Raw genomic sequence first — 19,165 nt, 5'->3', positions numbered from 1 at the left:
TGATTTTCACAGACTGGAGTTAAGATGTTCTATTAAAAGGGGCTCTCTTATTAATATTCATTACAAAGCTCATTAATGTGGAAGACTCTGCAAAGCCTGGTCAAGATGCCTACCTAATTTTGCCTAACCTCTTGTTTCTCAAGTGCATTTGGAAACCTTTTTTTGTATAGGTGGCACATCTTTAAGTCTGTGTTCTAGACTCTTTTTTGAAAAGTCAATGTCATGAGAAACAAAAAGGCAGGAGCAATTGTCCCAGATTAAAATAGACCAAAGAGATAAAATAATAATATGCCACATAAGGGCCTTAATTGTGTCCTGGGCCTCAAGACATATTGATAGAAAAGATATTTAGGAGACAATTGAAATGTTAATATGTACAGAATATTGGGTGATGTCATTGAATAATTATTGATTTTCTTAGGCACATGATAGCACATTGTCGTTTTGTAAGATAATTTCATTTTTATGAGATACATGCTAAAATACTTTGAGAAGTGCCATGATGTCCACAACTCAATTTCAAATGGTTCAGTAAGAAATTAAGTATATACATGCATATGTAGGAATATATACATATATATGAAGAAAAAATGCAAATGTGACAACATATTGATAATTATTGAATATACATAAAGGATATATAGCAGTTTATTGTACTATCAACTTTTCTGTAGATTTAAATTTATTTAAAAATAAAAAGCTTTTTTTATAAGAGAAAAAAGATATTTATTCTGAGGAACTAAGTTTGGGATATATAGATATGAGTATTTTAATGACGTGTATTTTAGGACTAGAAGCAGTTCAAACTAGAACTATTAGGACCCTGCATATAATTCTGCATCTCTAGATTCATATAAACCTTGAGATTCTTAGATGAAATAAAGAGAGAAATTGATTTGTTTCCAAATTCACCCCAACCTCTGATGGCAGCCAGACCATTTATCTAGTGGCACCTCACAGGGGCATCCAGTTGCTCCTTGGCACGCAGATAGGACTTCCCCTCCATTGCCAGTGTCAGCATTCACTTAGGCTGTTTGCTGATTTGGATTGTGATCTATGAGTTAGTTTAAATCTTTTGCTATTTAAGACACTTCCTGGCCAGACGTGGTGGCTCATGCCTGTAATTCTAGCACTTTGCGGGGCCGAGGCAGGTAGATCACTTGAAGTCAGGAGTTAGAGACCAGCCTGACCAATATGGTGAAACCCTGTCTCTACTGAAAATACAAAAATTAGCTGGGCATGGTGGCGGGTGCTTGTAATCCCAGCTACTTGGGAGGCTGAGGCAGGAGAATTGCTTGAACCCGGGAGGCGGAGGTTGCAGTGAGCTGAGATCGCGCCATTGCACTCCAGCCTGGGGGACAAGAGTGAAACTCCATCTCAAAAAATAAAAAACATAAAATAAATTTTAAAAAATACACTTTTAACTGGACCACTTTACTACAACACCTTTGAAGTTATCTGTTAACAGTTTATCTTATTCTGATCAGTTTAATTGTGAAACACACTTTTGTTTTGGGCTAATGCTATGTCCTTTGAATGTAGCATAAACTAATGATGATAAATAGTTAGTAAACAGGCTTTTAACAAGTACAGTTATTTTATGATAACCTCATTTTTTCAGCCACAGGAGAGCTACAATTTCCACATTTAAACAATTCCAGTTTTCATAAGCAACCCATCTGTCCTCAGGCTATCATTTTGCTTTCTTTTTATGTTATTAAAATATGTTTATTGCAGTTTGCCTCTCCAAGACAAGCAAAAATAAAATTGCATTCTGAAGCTACTGATGTAGTGCCTTAGCAAAATTAGAAATGGATATTGAGCATGCCAAAAGAACTTAGAATGAATACCAAGAAGCCAGTTCTCTGATGGCTCCCAGGGAAATTTTGCATTCACTTTTTAAAAAAATCTGCGATGGGACAGGCTAAAGGAGATGAGTTAAAGGAGATGGAAATGAACACTGTTGTCTCACAGTGAATATATAAATAATTACAAATGGATCTGGGATTATTAAAGCTTGTCTCTTTTATTTAGGATCTTCTGGGAAAGGACATTTTGGAATTCTGCCACCCTGAGGATCAGAGCCATCTGCGTGAGAGCTTCCAGCAGGTACATACTGCTAGTGCCCACTTAAAGCTGATGCAGAGTCTGGGCACCTGTGGATGTGGCTGGCAGGACATTAGTCCTACTACGTGCCAGGCAGGCTGCAAGGTCCTACCTATGGCCTCACTCAGGGCCCCTGCTAGGAAGTCACTCGCAGTCTAGTAGGGAAGACAGACACACATCAGTAAATAAGTACTATGTAATAGGAGAAGAACTCTAAAGGGTCATGAAGAAAAAGATTGGAGAGCACAGAGGCTGGAGAGGTTAACTGCATGGGGAAGAGGCAGGAATTGTTCCCGGGGAGAGAACAACTGGGATGGATCTTAAAGGATGAGCATAGAATAAATGAGTGAACATTCTAGACTGAAGGGGCAGCCCTAGAGGTGCAAAAGGGAGAATCCTAAGCAGTTCCTAGTGGCTGGAGTGACACTGGCTGACTTGGAGGAGGTGGGCAGTGGTGATAAATGAACCTGGTACAGCCAAGTTATGAAAGGCCTCTTAACCCATGCTGAAGAACATAGATTCTCTCCTCAGTCATTTAAAGGTAAGTGAGGGCCAGGTGTGGTGGCTCATGCCTGTAATTTCAGCACTTTGGGAGGCCAAGGTGGGCAGATCACTTGAGGCCAGGAGTTTGAGACCAGCCTGGCCAATGTGGCAAAACCTCTACTAAAAATACAAAAATTAGCCAGGCATGGTGGCACGCACCTGTAGTCCCAGCTACTTGGGAAGCTCAGGCAGGGGAATAGCTTGAACCTGGGAGGTAGAGGTTGCAGTGAGCGAAGATTGCACCACTGCACTTCAGTCTGGGCGACAGAGTGAGACTCTATCTCACTCACTCACTCACTCAATCAATCAATAAAAAGGTAAGATGCCGGGCGTTGTGGCTCACGCCTGTAATCCCAGCACTTTGGGAGGCCAAGGTGGGCAGATCATGAGGTCAGGAGTTCAAGACCAGCCTGGCCAACATGGTGAAACCCTGTCTCTACTAAAAATACAAAAATTAACCGGGTGTGGGGGCGGGCACCTGTAATCCCAGCTACTCTGGAGGCTGAGGCAAGAGAATCGCTTGAACCTGGGAGGCAGAGATTACAGTGAGCCAAGATCGTGCCATTGAACTCCAGCCTGGGCAACAAGCAAGACTGTCTCAAATAAATAAAAAAATAAATAAAAATAAAGGTAAGCGAGGATGACTTTGAGGATTTTAGGCAGAGCAGTGTTTTGAAAAACCACTTTAGTAGCCCAGGTATGCAGAAGAGATAGATGGGGGAAATAACTGGAAACAAAGACAAGAGGCTTTTAAAATTGTCCAAGTAAGAGGTGATGTGGGCAGTAGCAGTAAGAATTTAAAATAGGGGGCAACTTGAGGAGACAGTTGTTTGACGAGTGCTGATGCTTTGGATAGACATGGTGAGGAGAGAGAGGGATTTAGGATGACCCGGGAGCCCAAGAGGGTGGCCACCCTAGTAACAGTGTCATGCACATCGTGACTGTTAGCTGCTGTGTACTGAGCACCTACTGTGTGCCAAATATATGGGAAGGCTTGTCCCATGCACTGTTAAATCTGCACAGTAGTTGGAGAAGGTAGGCATCATCGTCTTCATGTTACAGGTGAGTGTAGTGAGGCTTGGTGACCTAAAAGCACCTTCCCACCACACAGGTGATGAATGAGAGAACCAGGATTCACATGGAGGAGTCGCAGCTTCCTGAGCCCAGGTTCAGCTGAGGTGAGAGAGAGAACACACCTCCTCTCACCACAGGGTTCCCACATCTTGCTTCAGCCTTAGGAAAGAATAGAGCGGGCAGCGTTCTATTCAAGGACAGAGGCCCTTGAGTTATTTTCAAGAGGGAATAATAGTTTGTCATGCCTCTGAGAAAACATGTGCCTGACATTCTGCCTTACAAGTATCTAAGAGTGGGCCTCTCTGACCGCAGAGCCTTCCTGTTGAAGGCATTGCTATGTTTGCACAAATTGACAAAGGACTCCAAATTTATGCCACGTATGTGGATAGAACTCTTAACCCCCGCTCCTCCTTGCACACTCTGCTTGTTCCTTTCAGAACATCAGCCACTCCTGGCTTTCTTCCCACGTCTGGCCTCCTCTGCTGGTTTCTCCTCTTCTGCCTTCTTCTACAAGCCATGATGGATGCTGCCCCAGGGATCTCCCCTTGGCTGCCTTCTCTCCTCCCTGTGATGTCTCCCTGGATAATCCTACCCATGGGATGACTCCAGCCCAGACTGTCCTTCCTGCTCCATGCTTGCTTATACACCACTGGGGTAGTAGCCCACTAGGGTCTACTTGAGGGTGGACAGTGGGAGGAGGGAGAGGAGCAGAAAATATAACTATTGGGTACTGGGCTTAACACCTGGGTGATGAAATAATCTGCACAACAAACCCCTGGGACAGGAGTTTACCTATGTAACAACTGACTGCTCTTCCACACTGCCACATGAATGCCCCACAGCCCTCAAATGCAGAATGCCTGAATCCTTTCCCAGCCCACAGTCCTCCTCTCATCACCATCCACCTGTTTGCCCAGGCCAGAAACCAAGAAACATGCTTAGCTCTTCCCTCAATCCCACTCCACACATTCAGCCCCTCCTCTCTTTCTTCTTTCCTACCCCCCGAACCAGGTCACCCCATCTCCCATTCTGACCATTGCAGTCATTTCCTTGCTGGTCTCTCTGCTTTTACTCTTACTCTACTCCAAGCCATTCTGAAGACATAAATTAGATTTTGCCACGTCTTTACTTAAAACCTGCCAACAGGGCACTTAGAATCAAATCCAAGCTCCTTATCATAGCTTCATGCTATCTGTATACCTGGCCCCATCTCATCCTCATGTGGACACTACTCTTGAATCACTCTGGCCTTCTTTTGGTTCCTTGAACATGCTTTTCCCAACCTCAGGGCCTTTGCACATGCTGTTCCCCTGAGGGAATGCCTTTTCTTCACTCTTCACATTACTGACATCTTATCCTTCAGCTTTCCACTCATGTTGTCTCAGGGATGCCCTCAGTGGTCACCTTAGCTAAGAAAGTCACCCCAGCCTCCTTCTAAATCCCTTGTTTTCCTTCACAGCAACTATTTCAGTTTTATTTGTTTGTCCATTGGCTTGTTTGGGGGGTTGTTTTTCTGTCTTCCTTACTAGAACCTGACCTCCCTGTGGGCAGACTTCATTACGTCTGTGCTTTTTTTTTTTTTTTTTTTTGAGACAGGGTCTTACTCTATTGCCCAGGCTGGAGTGCAGTGGTACTATCTCGGCTCACTGCAACCTCCACCTTCCAGGTTCAAGTGATTCTCATGCCTCAGCCTCCTGAGTAGCTGGGATTACAAGCATGTGCCATCACGCCTGGCTAATTTTTGTATTTTTAGTGGAGACAGGGTTTCACCATGTTGGCCAGGCTGGTCTCAAACTCCTGACCCCAAGTGTTCCGCCTGCCTCGGCCTCCCAAAGTGCTAAGATTACAGGCATGAGCTACCATGAGCTACCATGCCCGGCCTTCATCCGTGCATTTGATCCTCATCTTCACCACTGAGTGTAGAGCCCTGTCTGTACAAGGGTGGCTCTCAACAAAGCAATCTAAATGGATCAAAACCCATAGCAATTGACTTTCATTTTGGAAAAAATGTGAAATTGGAATGGTTAAGCATTGTAAGGGGACGCCTTTTTGTGCCATATGTTTGCTAACTATGTGGAAATTATGATAAACTTTGTATCATTTAGAAGTCAGGTTTGGGCTGGGTGGGCTTCATTTTTCTGGGTTAATGGAAATGGAGCTTTAACAGTGATGGGGGCCTCCATTCTGTGCCCAGTAGCTGGCCAGACCCATTTCATTATCTTATGTAATCCTCAAACCTACACAGTAAGTGTTGTCTTCCCCATTTTTTTCACAGTAGACACTGGGAGGTGCAGTTGCCTGCCCCAGGTCACAGAGCCCAGGCCTGCCTCCCCGCAATGCATTCAATCACAACACCACACCCCACACACAGGCCTCTCCATCCAACAGCACATCCAAGGCTTCAGACTGCTGACGCTGTCAGAACCCGGTTGGTTTTGAAAAGACAAAGAAGGAATTTAACATCTGATCCCACCCTGATATCCAGCTTAAGTAACTCACTCTGTGGGCAGCCACCACATTCCTCCAGCGGGAGGGGAGGCCGAGACAGCAATGCCAGCAGCCCCAGCCCCAGCCCCAGCCCCGGCCACAGGGCACAGTGGGCAGCAGCCAAGCAGCCACAGGGACATCCTGGAGCACACCGCACCTCGGCCCCATGCTTGTGTTCTTTGGTCTCTGGCCACTGACAGCCGAGGTGAGGGTCAAATGTTGATAAAGGGAAGTGGCTTCTTCTTGCAGAAGGAGGGAGGTGGCTATGTCAGCCAAGAGCCAGCTCTTGAACTCTGGATTTAAACAAAAGCACTTGAATAGCCCGGACAGGAGGCCCTTAGAACTTGATTGTTTGTGAGGAATTTGAGTTTGAGGCGGTGACAGGGAGCCAGCCAGGAACCGGGAAACTTGCCTCTGCTATTGGATTCCCTCTCCGGGCACAGTTTACCTATAAGTCAAAAAGAGCTGAACTCTGTGAAAGTGAAAGCAGGCTCCCATCTCCTCCGTCTCCTTTCCGCTCAGGCACCTTCCATGATGATGAAGATGATGAAGGGGGCTGTTTTCATGAAGAGCCAGGCTAAGCCAGGTTTTATGCTTGGCCTTGGTCATCTACTGCATTGCACCTGGGTTAAGCACAACCATGTGCATCACCCTGGTCTGAGGGCCTGGACCATGCCACCTGCACCATGCATAGCCAATCCCCCATCACAACTCAGGTTTCCCAGCCTCCCAACATTTGCCCATTGCTGTGCCTTCTGCCAGGAGAGCTCTCCCCACACATCTTCACTTGCCAACACTTTACCCACCTTCCAACTGTGTTCCAAACCCCATTTCCCTCCAGGAGCTGTCTTCAGATCCTGACTGCAGGTCATCTCTCCTCACCCTCCTGGTAACTGCATGGCATTTCATCTTGTGTTTCTGTAGTGGCATTGAGCATACTCTCTCTGGGTTACAATTATCCACACAGTGATCCTTCCCCTGCTGGCTGAGAGGCTCTTTGGGGAGAGAGTGTGCATTGGCAGTAGGGATTTATGGAAAGGGCTTTGGGGCCAGGTAGATCTAGGCTTAAGGTCATAAGGCTTTAGGCAAGGTATTCAACTCCTTTGAGGCTCAGTTTCCAGGTTCACAAAATGCTGTTATGAGGACTGCTTGAGCTAACATGTCTAAGGTGCTTAGTCTATAACTTGGACCCAGGAGGGTGCAGAACTGCCCACTCCCTTGTTCTGTTCTCTTTCCACAGCTCCTAAGGCTGAGCTTCCCCTTCCCCAACTCCTAAGGTGGTGCCTTCTGTGTGCTAGTTGCATGGAGCTAACAAATTTCACACTATCTCGGGCATTCTAGTTAGAAGAAACAAACAAACAAAAAGGACTGCCCTTCCTGTGCTTCCTCAGAGTGCAGAAGATGTGGGTTTCAAAACGTGCACAGTGACTCCCTATGTCCCCTGTTTTTGGTGCAGACACAGAGAAGTCCCCCTTGGATGCTGACCTGAGAGGCACATGGCCTTGACCTCCAACCCCGCGGGGAAACAGCCAGGTTACTGTTGGGGCCGCAGACGTGCCCAGCCTTCCTTACTCCACAGCTCAGCCTCCTCCCCTGTGGTGTCAGGGACAGCCTCCCACCCTCCCAGAGCTCTTGGTTTGGTTTATTTATCACTCAGGGATTTCCCACCAGGGAGCCTTATCTGACATCCGCAGGCTCAGATCTTGTCTGGCTTCCCCCAGGGACAGTGCAGAGGGGGGATGGCCAGCCCCAGCCATGGGCCAGCACACCATTGAGTCCCTGCGAGAAGTGTGCTCTGAGAGCCTGCTCCTTGCAGGGCTTGAGGATAGAGATGGGATATTCACAGGTGACCAAGATGTCCCTGTCCCCATGCTGCGTGTAGTCTGGCCAAGACGACAGACACCACCGAAGAATAGACCACAAGTGTGGCGGGTGTGAGGAATGGGTGAGTCAGACCTTCCCTGATCACAGGGATCAAGTCCCCATTCTAATCTATGGTCACATTTTGATCTCTCAGTCAGCAAACCTGACTGCCATGGCCCAGAGATTTACCAGCCCTGATCTGGGGTCTGCACATGCCTGTGGAGGGGAGAACTCCTGCTCGCTGTGTTTTGTGCCGGGGGTGTAATCACACCCAGGCCTAGCCCCACCAGTCATTTATATCCCTTTTTCCATTTGTGCCTCGACCATGAGAACCACACCCGAATGCTACCTTCTGCACATACGCGTGCATATTTCCTTGTCTGGTTTGCTGTGTGTGCATACGATGTATACAGCAGTCCCCCTTATCTGCCATGTTGCTTTTGACAATTTCAGTTACCAGCAGTCAACCACAGTCCAAAAATATTAAATGGAAAATTCCAGAAATAACTCATCAGTTTTAAATTGTGTGCTGTTCAGAGTAGCATGATGAAATCTTGTGCCTTCCCACTCTGTCCAGCCTGGGACGTCAATCCTTCCTTTGGCCAGTGTATCCACACTATGTTCGCTACCTGCCCAGTAGTCTCTTAGCCATCTCAGTTATGAGATCAACAGTATCGTAAGACTTGCATTCAAGTAGCCCTTATTTACTTAATAATAGCCCCAAAGTGCAAGAATAATGATGCTGGCATATTGGTACAATTGTTCTATTTCATTATGAGTTGCTGTTAACCTCTTACTGTTTCTAATTTATAAACTTTATCATAGGTATGTATATATAGGAAACAGCATAGCATCTATAGGGTTTGGTACTATTCACAATTCCAGGCATCCACTGGGGGTTTTGGATTGTAGCCCCCTTGGATAAGGGGGCACTGCTATATATTTTATTTATTCTTCTTCCTTTTTTTTTTTTTTTTTTTTTTTTTTTTGAGACAGAGTCTCACTCCATCACCCAGGCTGGAGTGCAGTGGCATGATGTCTACTCACTGTAACCTCTGCCTCCTGTATTCAAGTGATTCTCATGCCTCAGCCTCCCAAGTAACTGGGATTATAGGCATGGGGCCTGGCTAGTTTTCGTATTTTTAGTAGAGACGGGGTTTTGCCATGTTGGCCAGGCTGGAGCATATTTTCAATAGAACAAAGGGGAGATATGCGTAGCCAGAGGGACAATCTTGTGATTTGGAAGTAAGATCTTGCTTCCTGTCCCAGCTTTTCCACCAAAGTTGTCTTATCTTGGATGACTTATTCAATTTCTCTGAGTCTCAGTATTATCAGCTGTAAATAATAAAACTCATCTTACCAAACTCTTGTGAGGCTATTTCTGAAGCAATACATTTGAAATCATATTACAACATCAAAGTATCATACATAGAAACTTATAAATAAATAAATAATCCATAGAAAGTGATCATTTCATTATGTCTTCTATCAGAGAGTCTGTTGACTCCATTTTACAACGTTAAGCAGGGTTAAGCATCTTGTATGTTGTGGTAGCAAGAAATAAATCCATGAATACAATGTAGCTACATACCTGAGTGAGATAACTTGGGGGTGAGTGGAGAGCACCAAACCCAGAGTACCCTAGCAACCGAGGCAAAAAGAAAAACGCTCTGGCTTGCAGAGTTTTCATGATCTCGTTTGTAAAAGCTAAATTAAAAGTCCTGCTATAAAGCAGGCATTGAATGGTTGCTTTCTCATACCGTGGTTACAGAATGACCCAAATGCAGCACCCCATTTCACCAGAAGGTAGGTGGAGGAGTTCCCATTGCAAAACTGCTCTCCCTCTCTTACTGTCTTTTAGCCACAATACCCCTATTCTGAGGTCCTGCTGGCCCCCGCCACAACCCCACTGCCTGCAGCCTCTCCCTCCTCCCGTTTGGCACCATCCTTCCTCCTGCTGACTTCCTTCTCCAAATGTTTTCTCAGGTGGTTAAGCTGAAAGGCCAAGTCCTGTCGGTCATGTATCGATTTCGCACCAAGAACCGGGAGTGGATGTTGATCCGCACCAGCAGCTTCACATTCCAGAATCCCTATTCTGATGAGATTGAGTACATCATCTGCACCAATACCAATGTCAAGTACGTACACTGCCATTTCCCTGTCCTGGAATCCACATGTGCTTGCTTGGTTCCAGAGCTGGCAATTTTATTTGGAGTTCTTTCTCCCTGCTGGCTCTCCCTGCAGCTGGAAATCCCTGCAAGATTAAGAATAGAGGAGACTGTAGGTCCCCATCACTGTCTCCCTCCCATGTTCCTCCTTCTCATTTCCCTCCTGATTTGTGAGAAACAAAAGAATGAGTGATAATCATTGACACTCCCTTCCCTTCGGTGCAAGGTGCTCCAGTTTCTGTTCCTCTTTTCTTCCCCCTGAGCATGGACCCCAGCCAACTGGAGCTCTGCTGGGCCCCCCCTGTTGCTCCCTGTTGCAGCAGCTGCTTGTGCCTGGTTTCTGGTCCTACTGAAGCTGGGGGTGGAGGAAGTGAGGCTGAGCCTCTTGGCAGCTCTAGGGAATGGGACAGGTGGCCCATGGATACATCTATACATGGGATAGATGTATACATCGTATGCACACACAGCAAACCAGACACGGAAATATGCACGCATATGTGCAGAAGGTAGCATTCGGGTGTGGTTCTCATGGTCGAGGCACAAATGGAAAAAGGGATATAAATGACTGGTGGGGCTAGGCCTGGGTGTGATTACACCCCCGGCACAAAACACAGCGAGCAGGAGTTCTCCCCTCCACAGGCATGTGCAGACCCCAGATCAGGGCTGGTAAATCTCTGGGCCATGGCAGTCAGGTTTGCTGACTGAGAGATCAAAATGTGACCATAGATTAGAATGGGGACTTGGTCCCTGTGATCAGGGAAGGTGTAGGCACCTCAAGGACACATGATTTCCCTGCTGCCCAGCCGTGGAAGCATTCCTCCCTGCCCAGAGCCCGAGGATCCCAAGATCTCTGCTGGAATCACCACTCCTGTGTTCCATGCATGTTAGCAGACCTCACACCACTTCCTGGCTGTGCGTCCTTGAACAAGTCACTTCCTCTCTTCACCTCCCTCATAAGGTTGCTGTAAAGATTAAATGAAGTCAAGCTACAGGCCAGACACTTGGTTCACCTTCCAGCACAGTGAGCATGACCTTGAACAGGTCATGCGTCCTCTGCATTAAATCTCAAGGAAATACAAGGCCAAGGAACCAACACAAAGACATTTGGACAAAAGGATGTCCAAGCAAATGCAAGCATGTGGAAGCCATGGCCAGTGTGTCGGCAGGACTGTAGCATGCAAGGGTGTGAGATGAGGCTGGCATCCGGAGAACTGTCCCCATGTCTCGCCATCATAGTCAGTGGCACCAGCATCCATCATTTTCTCCAGTTCAGCACTCAGTGGCGGACCTGTTTCCAACCCTACCACCTCTTCTTCCTCATCTGCTGACATCCCTTCTCAGTAGCCTCCCTGGGATTCTGAAGCCTCTAGGCGGTCACCACAGCCTACTTGCACTCTCAGAACTTGCCTGGCTCTGCCCTCTGTTGCCGTCTCTGAGCCCCTTGGATTTGGGAGTTCCCATCTGGGCCCCACAAAGTAACCTTCTTTCTAGGCAACACCACCCTCTGAGTCCTCAGCCTCTGCCCTGCTCCTGGGCCAGAAGTCACAGAGCTGGACAGACAAGCCCATGAGAGACCCCTCAGAGGGCCAGTGACCTGGATATTTTTTTAATTTTAGATTCAGGGGGTACATATGCAGGTTTGTTACATGGATATATTACATGATGCTGAGGCTTGGACTTCAGTTGAATCCGTCACCCAAAGGGTGAACATAGTTCCCAACAGGTGATTTTTCAACTCTTCCCTCCCTCCCACCCTCCCTCTCTAGTAGTCCTCCCGATGTCCATTGTTCCCATCTTTATGTCTGTGAGTACCCGATGTTTAGTTCCCACTTACAGGTGAGAACACGCGGTATTTGGTTTTTTGATTCTGCATTCATTCACTTAGGGGAATGGATTCCAGCTGCATCCATGTTGCTGCAAAGGACGTGGTTTTGTTCTTTTTAATGGCTGCATATTTTGTGTCATTTATGTACCACATTTTCTGCTGCTTCTCCTTTTTTTTTTTTTATTGAGACAGAATCTCACTCCGTCACCTAGGCTGGAGTGCAGTGGCACTATCTGGGCTCATTGAAGCCTCGACTTCCTGAGCTCAGGTGATTCTCCTACCTCAACCTCCCAAGCAGCTGGGACTACAGGCATGCACCACCACGCCTGGCTGATTTTTTGTATTTTTAGCAGAGACGGGGTTTTGCCATGTTGCCTAGGTTGGTGTCAAACTCCTGGACTCAGGCAATCTGCCTGCTTTGGCCTCCCAAAGTGCTGGGATTACAGGTGTGAGCCACCGTGCCCAGCCCACGTTTTCTTTATTCAGCCCACCGTTGATGGGCACCTGGATTTATTCCTTGTCTTTGCTATTAGGAATAGTGTTGCAATGAACCTGCAAGTCCAAGTGTCTTTTTGGTAGAACAATTTGTTTTCCATTGAGTATATAACCAGGAATGCAGTAATGGGATTGCTGGGTTGACTGGTAATTCTGTTTTTAGTTCCTTGAGAAATCTCCAAACTGCTTTCCACAGTGGCTGAACTAATTTACATTCCCATCATCAGTGTGAGTGTTCGCTTTTCTCTGCAACCTCGCCAGCATCTGTTTTTTGGTTTTTTTTTTTACTTTTTAGTAATAGCCATTCTAACTGGTGTGAGATGGTATCTCACTGTGGTTTTGATTTGCATTTCTCTGGTGATTAGCGATGATGAGCATGTTTTTCATTTGTTTGTTGGCTGCTTCTGTGTCTTCTTTTGAGAAGTATCTTGTTCATGTCCTTTGCCCACTTTTTAATGGGGTTTGTTTTTTTCTCATTGATTTGTTTAAATTCCTTGTGGATTCTGGATATTATTTCTTTGTCAAATGCATAGTTGGCAAATATTTTCTCCCATTCTGTAGATTGTCTGTTTACTCTATTGATAGTTTTGTTGTTGTTGTGTTTGTTTTTTCTGTGCAGAAGCTCTTTAGTTTAATTAGATGATGACCTGGATTCCAACCCCAGCTCCCAACTGGGCAAGTCATCTACTCTTTCTAAGCCTTGGTTGCTTCATCTGTAAAATGGGGAGAATGATAGAACCTACTGGCCCAGAATCATAGAATTTTTCTGCAGATTCTGCATGGAGCTACTGCATATGAAGCACTCTACTATGATAGCAGGCAGAGTTGGCCTCGGTAAATGTGGTCTGCAGTACTATCACTGAGATTGTCAACAGCACCAGCAGCAGCAACCCTGCCACCCTTTGCGCGACTTGGCAGTTTCTTGGGCCAGCTCTTGTCTGCAGCCCTAGATTATGTTTGGTCTCCTAAATGCCCTGCCTGCCTTCTTCCTCTAACTTTGGGCAGATCACCTTGCCTTCCAACAAACAGAGACACCAGGACCCTCCTGGTGATTCTCTTTCTGTTCGTGAGTGTATCTATCTCAATGCCCTCCTCTCCTCCATTTCTGGCGTCTAGCAGGGGCAAAGCCTCCTCCTTCCAGGGCCAAACCCTGCACCTTCTTCATCTCCCTGCATGTCCCTGGACTCCCGTGACCCTTCCTTCTTGTCTCATCCTCCTTGTTGGCTCCTTCTCGGGCCTTCACATAGGCACCTGACTTCCTGATCTTGGAGAATCCCTGTCTGGCCAACCCACCAAAGCTCCCCTCCCACCTGGCCCTGCCAGACGTGTCTGTGGGAACCTCCTTCTTCACCACTCATCTGTTCTTAGCCCCTTACAGCCTGGCTTTTGCCCTGAAGGTATTGAAATTGTTTTCCCAGCAGCCTCGGATTACTCATATGAAATAACCTGTTCTCACTGGTCATTCTACCCAAACTCTGTCCAACCAGCCCCTCTTTGTTAACTTCACCCTTGGCTGACTTGATACTCTGATTCTTTTTTTCACCTTTGCCTTCTAGTCAAGACTTTCTTGGTTGTGAGTAGAGCAGGAACAAATGTACTAAGTCATAGTTGCAGGTATGCAAAAAGATCATACTGTTTTCCTATTCTCTATTCTGATTTTATCTAGTGAAACTCAGTTAGCTTGGCCAAATTAAGGATGTTTTATTGTCTCACTTCTCCCAACATGGGAAAAGGGTGGTTCTTCTTTACTCAGGAAGCAGAGAGGTAACACCTCTGTGCCAGGCTCATGTGTGGCTCGGCCTTGAAGAAAATAGGGAAGCTTGAGAAACGGGAGTAAAGGTAAGCAGGGCTCAGGATTCCATGGTGCTTCCTTTGTTCAACAGATGAGTTATGGAGGGTGCTGAGCATGGGCCTTTCAGGAGCTCTTGAGACAGGGTAACCGGGTGCCCACTGACCTGAAGGAGCCAGGTGCAGGGCGGTGAGGGCCCCAAAGGGAGAGGAGGAGGAAAACGCCAACCTGGATCTGCTTAGCATCTGTTCAAGCCATAGCTTTAAATGCCAGCCTGGATCTGCTTAGCATCTGTTCAAGCCATAGCTTTGTCCCAGGCTCATACCTCCTGTCATGGCCCCTTGCTCCAGCCACTCCAGGCTAAGAATTGAGCTCCAATAACATGGAGAACGTAAGAAGCGGCAGACGGGAGGGATAGGTAAAATGCAGTGGGGGCAGAGAATAAATACTTCCCCCCAGGGCCTCGGAGAAAGCATCTCCAGGAGGTAGCACTGCAATGGGGCTTGCAAGAAAAGTAAAGATCCCCCTGTGAAAACCAACCCCCTGGCTGAGGTTTTGCTTTATTTTCCTGAAAGTCAGGCAGCATTGAGAAAACAGAAAAGCCGTCTTGTACAGGGGGTGGCCTATGTAGTTCCTCCAGACAACTGCTCTTGCAGCTTGTGAGGTTACATGGATCAGGATGCCCCCTCAAGACACAGTTACACCAGAAGCCTCAATCTGTGTCTCTGAACTGAAAGGTCCTGCATTGGTGAAGCTGGTTGGGAAAGTTTACTGTGGACAGTAGAGGGCAGTGACAACCAGGGATATGAACTGGCCAGCTCTTTTTTGAATTTGTGAGGTGAAACTTTGCCAGCAGTAGGCAGACTTGTTATGAAAAGATCCTTAAATGCTCTGTGCTGAGGGGAGGGGATGGCAAGGGTGGAGTGTGGGCAATTTGCAAGCTCGGTTGCTTTCAGTCAAAAGCATCCAAAAGAAACTTCCTGGAGAAATTGAGTGTTTAGTGTTGAGCATTTTTGTAAAGCCACTACAAAGAAGACTTCTTTATCATCCTTGCATTTTTTCCTTTTCCATCAAATATGGAATGAGGTCCAGAAAAACACAGACTGATTTAACGTGCTGGTCACACAGCACAACTTTGAAACGTGCCTTGGCATTGGGGGCCAACACTCTTTTGGGGCTGTTTGTTAGCTTGAGTCATTTCAGCGTTTTTACATGGGCATGACCTAGCTGCTGTGCTTTCTTCATTTCTGACATCTTTTTAGGGAAGTGATCTGAAGTTATCTCTGCGTCTGTTCAGGCCAAGTCCCATTTCCTGTCACAGCATTGTTCCAACGTTGTCATAACCACACCTGTTGGTCGTGCTCGCGTGTGTGTGTGTGTGTGCCTGTGTTTTTAAAACCCCAGTATGCCCAGAATCATGACTGAGTCTCTCTTGAGCAGACTCACCATCACGTCTCATTCGTCATGCTTAGCAGTGGCTACCTGGTTGGTCCTAGGCAGCAAGGGAGCATAGGGGTGAGTACAAATGAAGTCAAAGGAAGGCTGCATTCCTGGTCTCTGCAGAGCGTAGAGGCAGTAAGGGGCTGAAACACCCAGTCACCAAGCCCCAGATCTGGGAGCTATCCTGGATCCCTCCCTCTCATTCACCTCAACAGGCAACCTGGCCCAGAACCAGAGCCCTACGGGTTCCACCTGGGATTCTCTCTAGCGCATCTCCTCCCCTGCCTCTTTGGCCCTGCCTCAGTTGAGGCCTTTGCCGTCTCACAAGTGATCATCGGTCTTCCTGACCATCTCCCCTGCCTTCCATCAGGCCCCTGCTGAGCCAGTCCACGTGGCCCAGGAAGCGAGCTCTAACACACACACGTGTGCGCACGCATACACACACACATGTGCACACACATGCATGACTGGACCATGCTGCTCCCTGCCCCAATCAAATCAATTCCAAACTCTGTAACAGGCATTTCGAGTCCTTCACAATAGGCATGCAGATGACGCTCAATCAGGGTGGATATTATTAGCCTCCATCCCCAGACGCCTCCCAGCGTGCTTCCAGTTACTCCCAGGGACATGATTCCAGCTACCTCAGAATGCCCGCTTCATGGCTTCTTGCTCACTTACTCAGGCTGAGTAAAAACCCCTGTCCAGGGAGCATCAGGAAAAATTGACAGCATCTGCCCAGCCTCCTGCATCTCGCCGGCAGGAAGCCGCACTTGATGCGTTCACTTTCTACTCCTCAGCCGTTGTAGCCCGGCTTATGGAGGGCAGCCCTGGCTGCGGTAGGAACCCACTTCCCTCGCATGTGCTGTCAGTCAGTTTTCTCCTGAGCAGCCCTGCTTTCTCCTTCTCTGGAATTTGCAAGCACACCGAGGTTTATTTTTATACCATTGCCGTGAAATGTCTGAGAAAACTCCCCAGGGCTCTTCTCAGGATGGGGCAGCCTGCAGGTCAGCACTTTCTCTTCCACACATGCTCAGCTATGGAAGCAGAAACCCAAAGGTGGTGGGATGGAGATGCTGACATTCTGACCACAGATCCAGAGCGGTTAGGGTCCTGGGGATTTGCCAGCCATACCTGCAACCTGATTTTTCTGCTTCCCAGTGAAAGGAGCTTTTTCTGGTCTAGGAGCCCAAAGAGGAACAGAACTGAAAACAAACCCCCGGCCTAATACCAAGAACCCTTATCACGGTCTTTATCCACATTAGAAACATGGGCCCTCCCCAAACACAGACCTGCACTAAGGTGTGTGAGTGGAGAGGGCTGGGTTTGTGCCCCACTTCGCCTCTTGGCCAGGCACCCGGGGCACAGCTACACAACTGTGCACAGTGGTCCTGTCCTGTCTCTGAGATTCTGGGCCTGGGCTGGGCACAGCTGAGCGGCAGGTAGGAGTGGTTGTCATTTCCTGGAAAAATGTTTGTGGGTTGAAGGTTGGGCTCTGGGAAAGGGGTAGAGAATGGTTCATGGATTGCTGCCATTGTGGGAAGTTCACTGCTTCAACCCCATGAAAGTCCCAAGGAACAGATTTTTCTCTTTCCTGTGGCTCAAGATGCCCAATGTACTGGAATGGGAGACGTGGAATAATTGTCCTTGTTATAGCCATGGGTATTTCTCTTGGGCTGGGGCAGCAGCCTAGGCCAGAGCAAAAAGACTGCAAGGTCTACAGCCAGACAGACTTGGATTTGAGTCCTATGTGTTCCATATTCTTGCCATGTCACCCGGATGCACCCTTTACACATCAATTACATTCTAGCCATGTTACCCTGGATGCACCATTTACATTCTAACCATGTTACTCTGGACCCAAAGTTCACACCCTGGACATTTACATCTACACTTTCATCATACATCTCAGTTGCTTTATCTCTAAAATGAGGATACTCCAGAGATGTAAAAATGTTGGCAAAGTACTGGCCATCAGTCCTACATTCAGTGGAAGGTGATGGTGCCCCCAAGGTGTGAATCAAAGCAAAACATAACAAAAGCCATAAAGTAAGAATAAGAAAGCATAGAAAGTAATGCTTTTTTTTTTTCTATTGATTATACTGATTTGTTTTTCAACTTCTGAAATATCAATTTGTTTGGAAAATTATTTCTAGTGCTCCCACTTTGCTGGTCTAACAAGTGTGGGCTGAGACTGCCTGGTGGGAGATCACATGCTTTTGGTTTTACCCTTTTCCTTTTATCTGGGCTCCCACACCGACATTAGGAGGCAGACTGTACCCTTGGATAGAACCTTGTTCTTCCTGAGGCGTCATCTTAACTCAACACACTGTAATTGCTTGCCCACGCCTGCCTTTCCCTGGAGACTGTCAGTTCCATGAGGGCAGGGATCTTGTGGGTTCTGAGTCATCGGTCTGTCCCCGGTGCCTGGCAAAAGAGTTCCATACAGTTCACTGAATGAATGACTCTTCTGGGCTGAATTCGAAACAGAATGTTCTCCGGGTCCTCCAACTGGGGTTCCCTTCAAGGAGGCCTTCCCTTATGGTGGGGACACACACACACCAGGGCCATCAGCACAGAAGGCATGGCCAGAGGAGGAAATGGCGTTCAGATCATACATCTTTTGTAATGCTGAGAAAAAGCTTAGAAACAGAATCCAACTTATTTTGTGTTTCTCCAGGGGCAGAAGTTGTTCCCCAGATGAAAGTTATAGGGAGGTACATTTCGGCTCCTTAGGGGTCAGGCTTTTTGTAAGTATTTCTGTCTGCAAATGGAGCAGGCTGCCCCAAAACGTAGTGAGCTCTCTAGCAGAGAAAGTCAAGCAGAGACTGACCAGTTGCCTGTCAAAATAAATGATGTACTGGCGGTTGCTGTTATCAGAGGAGCTGTGGACCAGATCACCTGTGTGCATTTGCTTCTTAGGAGCTGAGGAGAGTTGGTAAATAGCAATGTATCTTTTGTGTAGTCCAAACAGCCTACACTTGGAATGAGAAAATCTAGTCTTGCTCAGTCTTCACCACTTACCAGCCTGGTGATTGTGTTTCTACCACACACAATTGGTGCACCCTCTGCCTTGCCTGTTTGCCCGGGAGGAAGATTGAAGTAACCATTGTGGAAAGGGCCAAATGGGATCCCTTGATCTCTGTCCTGGTTAAGTTTGGCCAGTGGAGGGACTGGCTAGAAACAAAGGAACAAGAGTGGAAGAGGAAAAGGTATTAGGCAGCCTTGCTCACCATGGCTCTCACAGGTCTGATAGCTGCTCCCTCCCCCTGTCCCTTTGGCCCTAGGGATGGTCATGGCTTCCTGTTGTTGCTAGCCTAGGGGCTCTTCACCGTCCTAGTATAACAACTCTGGAAGCTTTTTCTTTCCCAAATG

General features: G+C 47.2%; 1 protein-coding gene across 7 annotated transcripts in view; it reads left to right on the top strand.

Moving 5' to 3' along the window:
* The window catches only part of ARNT2 (aryl hydrocarbon receptor nuclear translocator 2), a 200,999-nt gene that overhangs the window by 150,548 nt on the left and 31,286 nt on the right, over window positions 1-19,165 (top strand). For all 7 annotated transcript variants that reach the window (XM_055277476.2, XM_055277477.2, XM_063638637.1 and 4 more), the window contains exons 11-12: window positions 2,035-2,109; window positions 10,060-10,211. In XM_055277476.2, coding sequence (XP_055133451.1) covers window positions 2,035-2,109; window positions 10,060-10,211 — 227 coding nt within the window. The remainder of the gene's footprint in view (window positions 1-2,034; window positions 2,110-10,059; window positions 10,212-19,165) is intronic.

The sequence above is a fragment of the Symphalangus syndactylus genome, chromosome 5 (assembly GCF_028878055.3).
Source record: "Symphalangus syndactylus isolate Jambi chromosome 5, NHGRI_mSymSyn1-v2.1_pri, whole genome shotgun sequence".
Taxonomy (NCBI): domain Eukaryota; kingdom Metazoa; phylum Chordata; class Mammalia; order Primates; family Hylobatidae; genus Symphalangus; species Symphalangus syndactylus.
The sequence above is the reverse complement of the archived record's forward strand: the minus strand, read 5'-3'. Positions and strand labels throughout refer to the sequence as shown.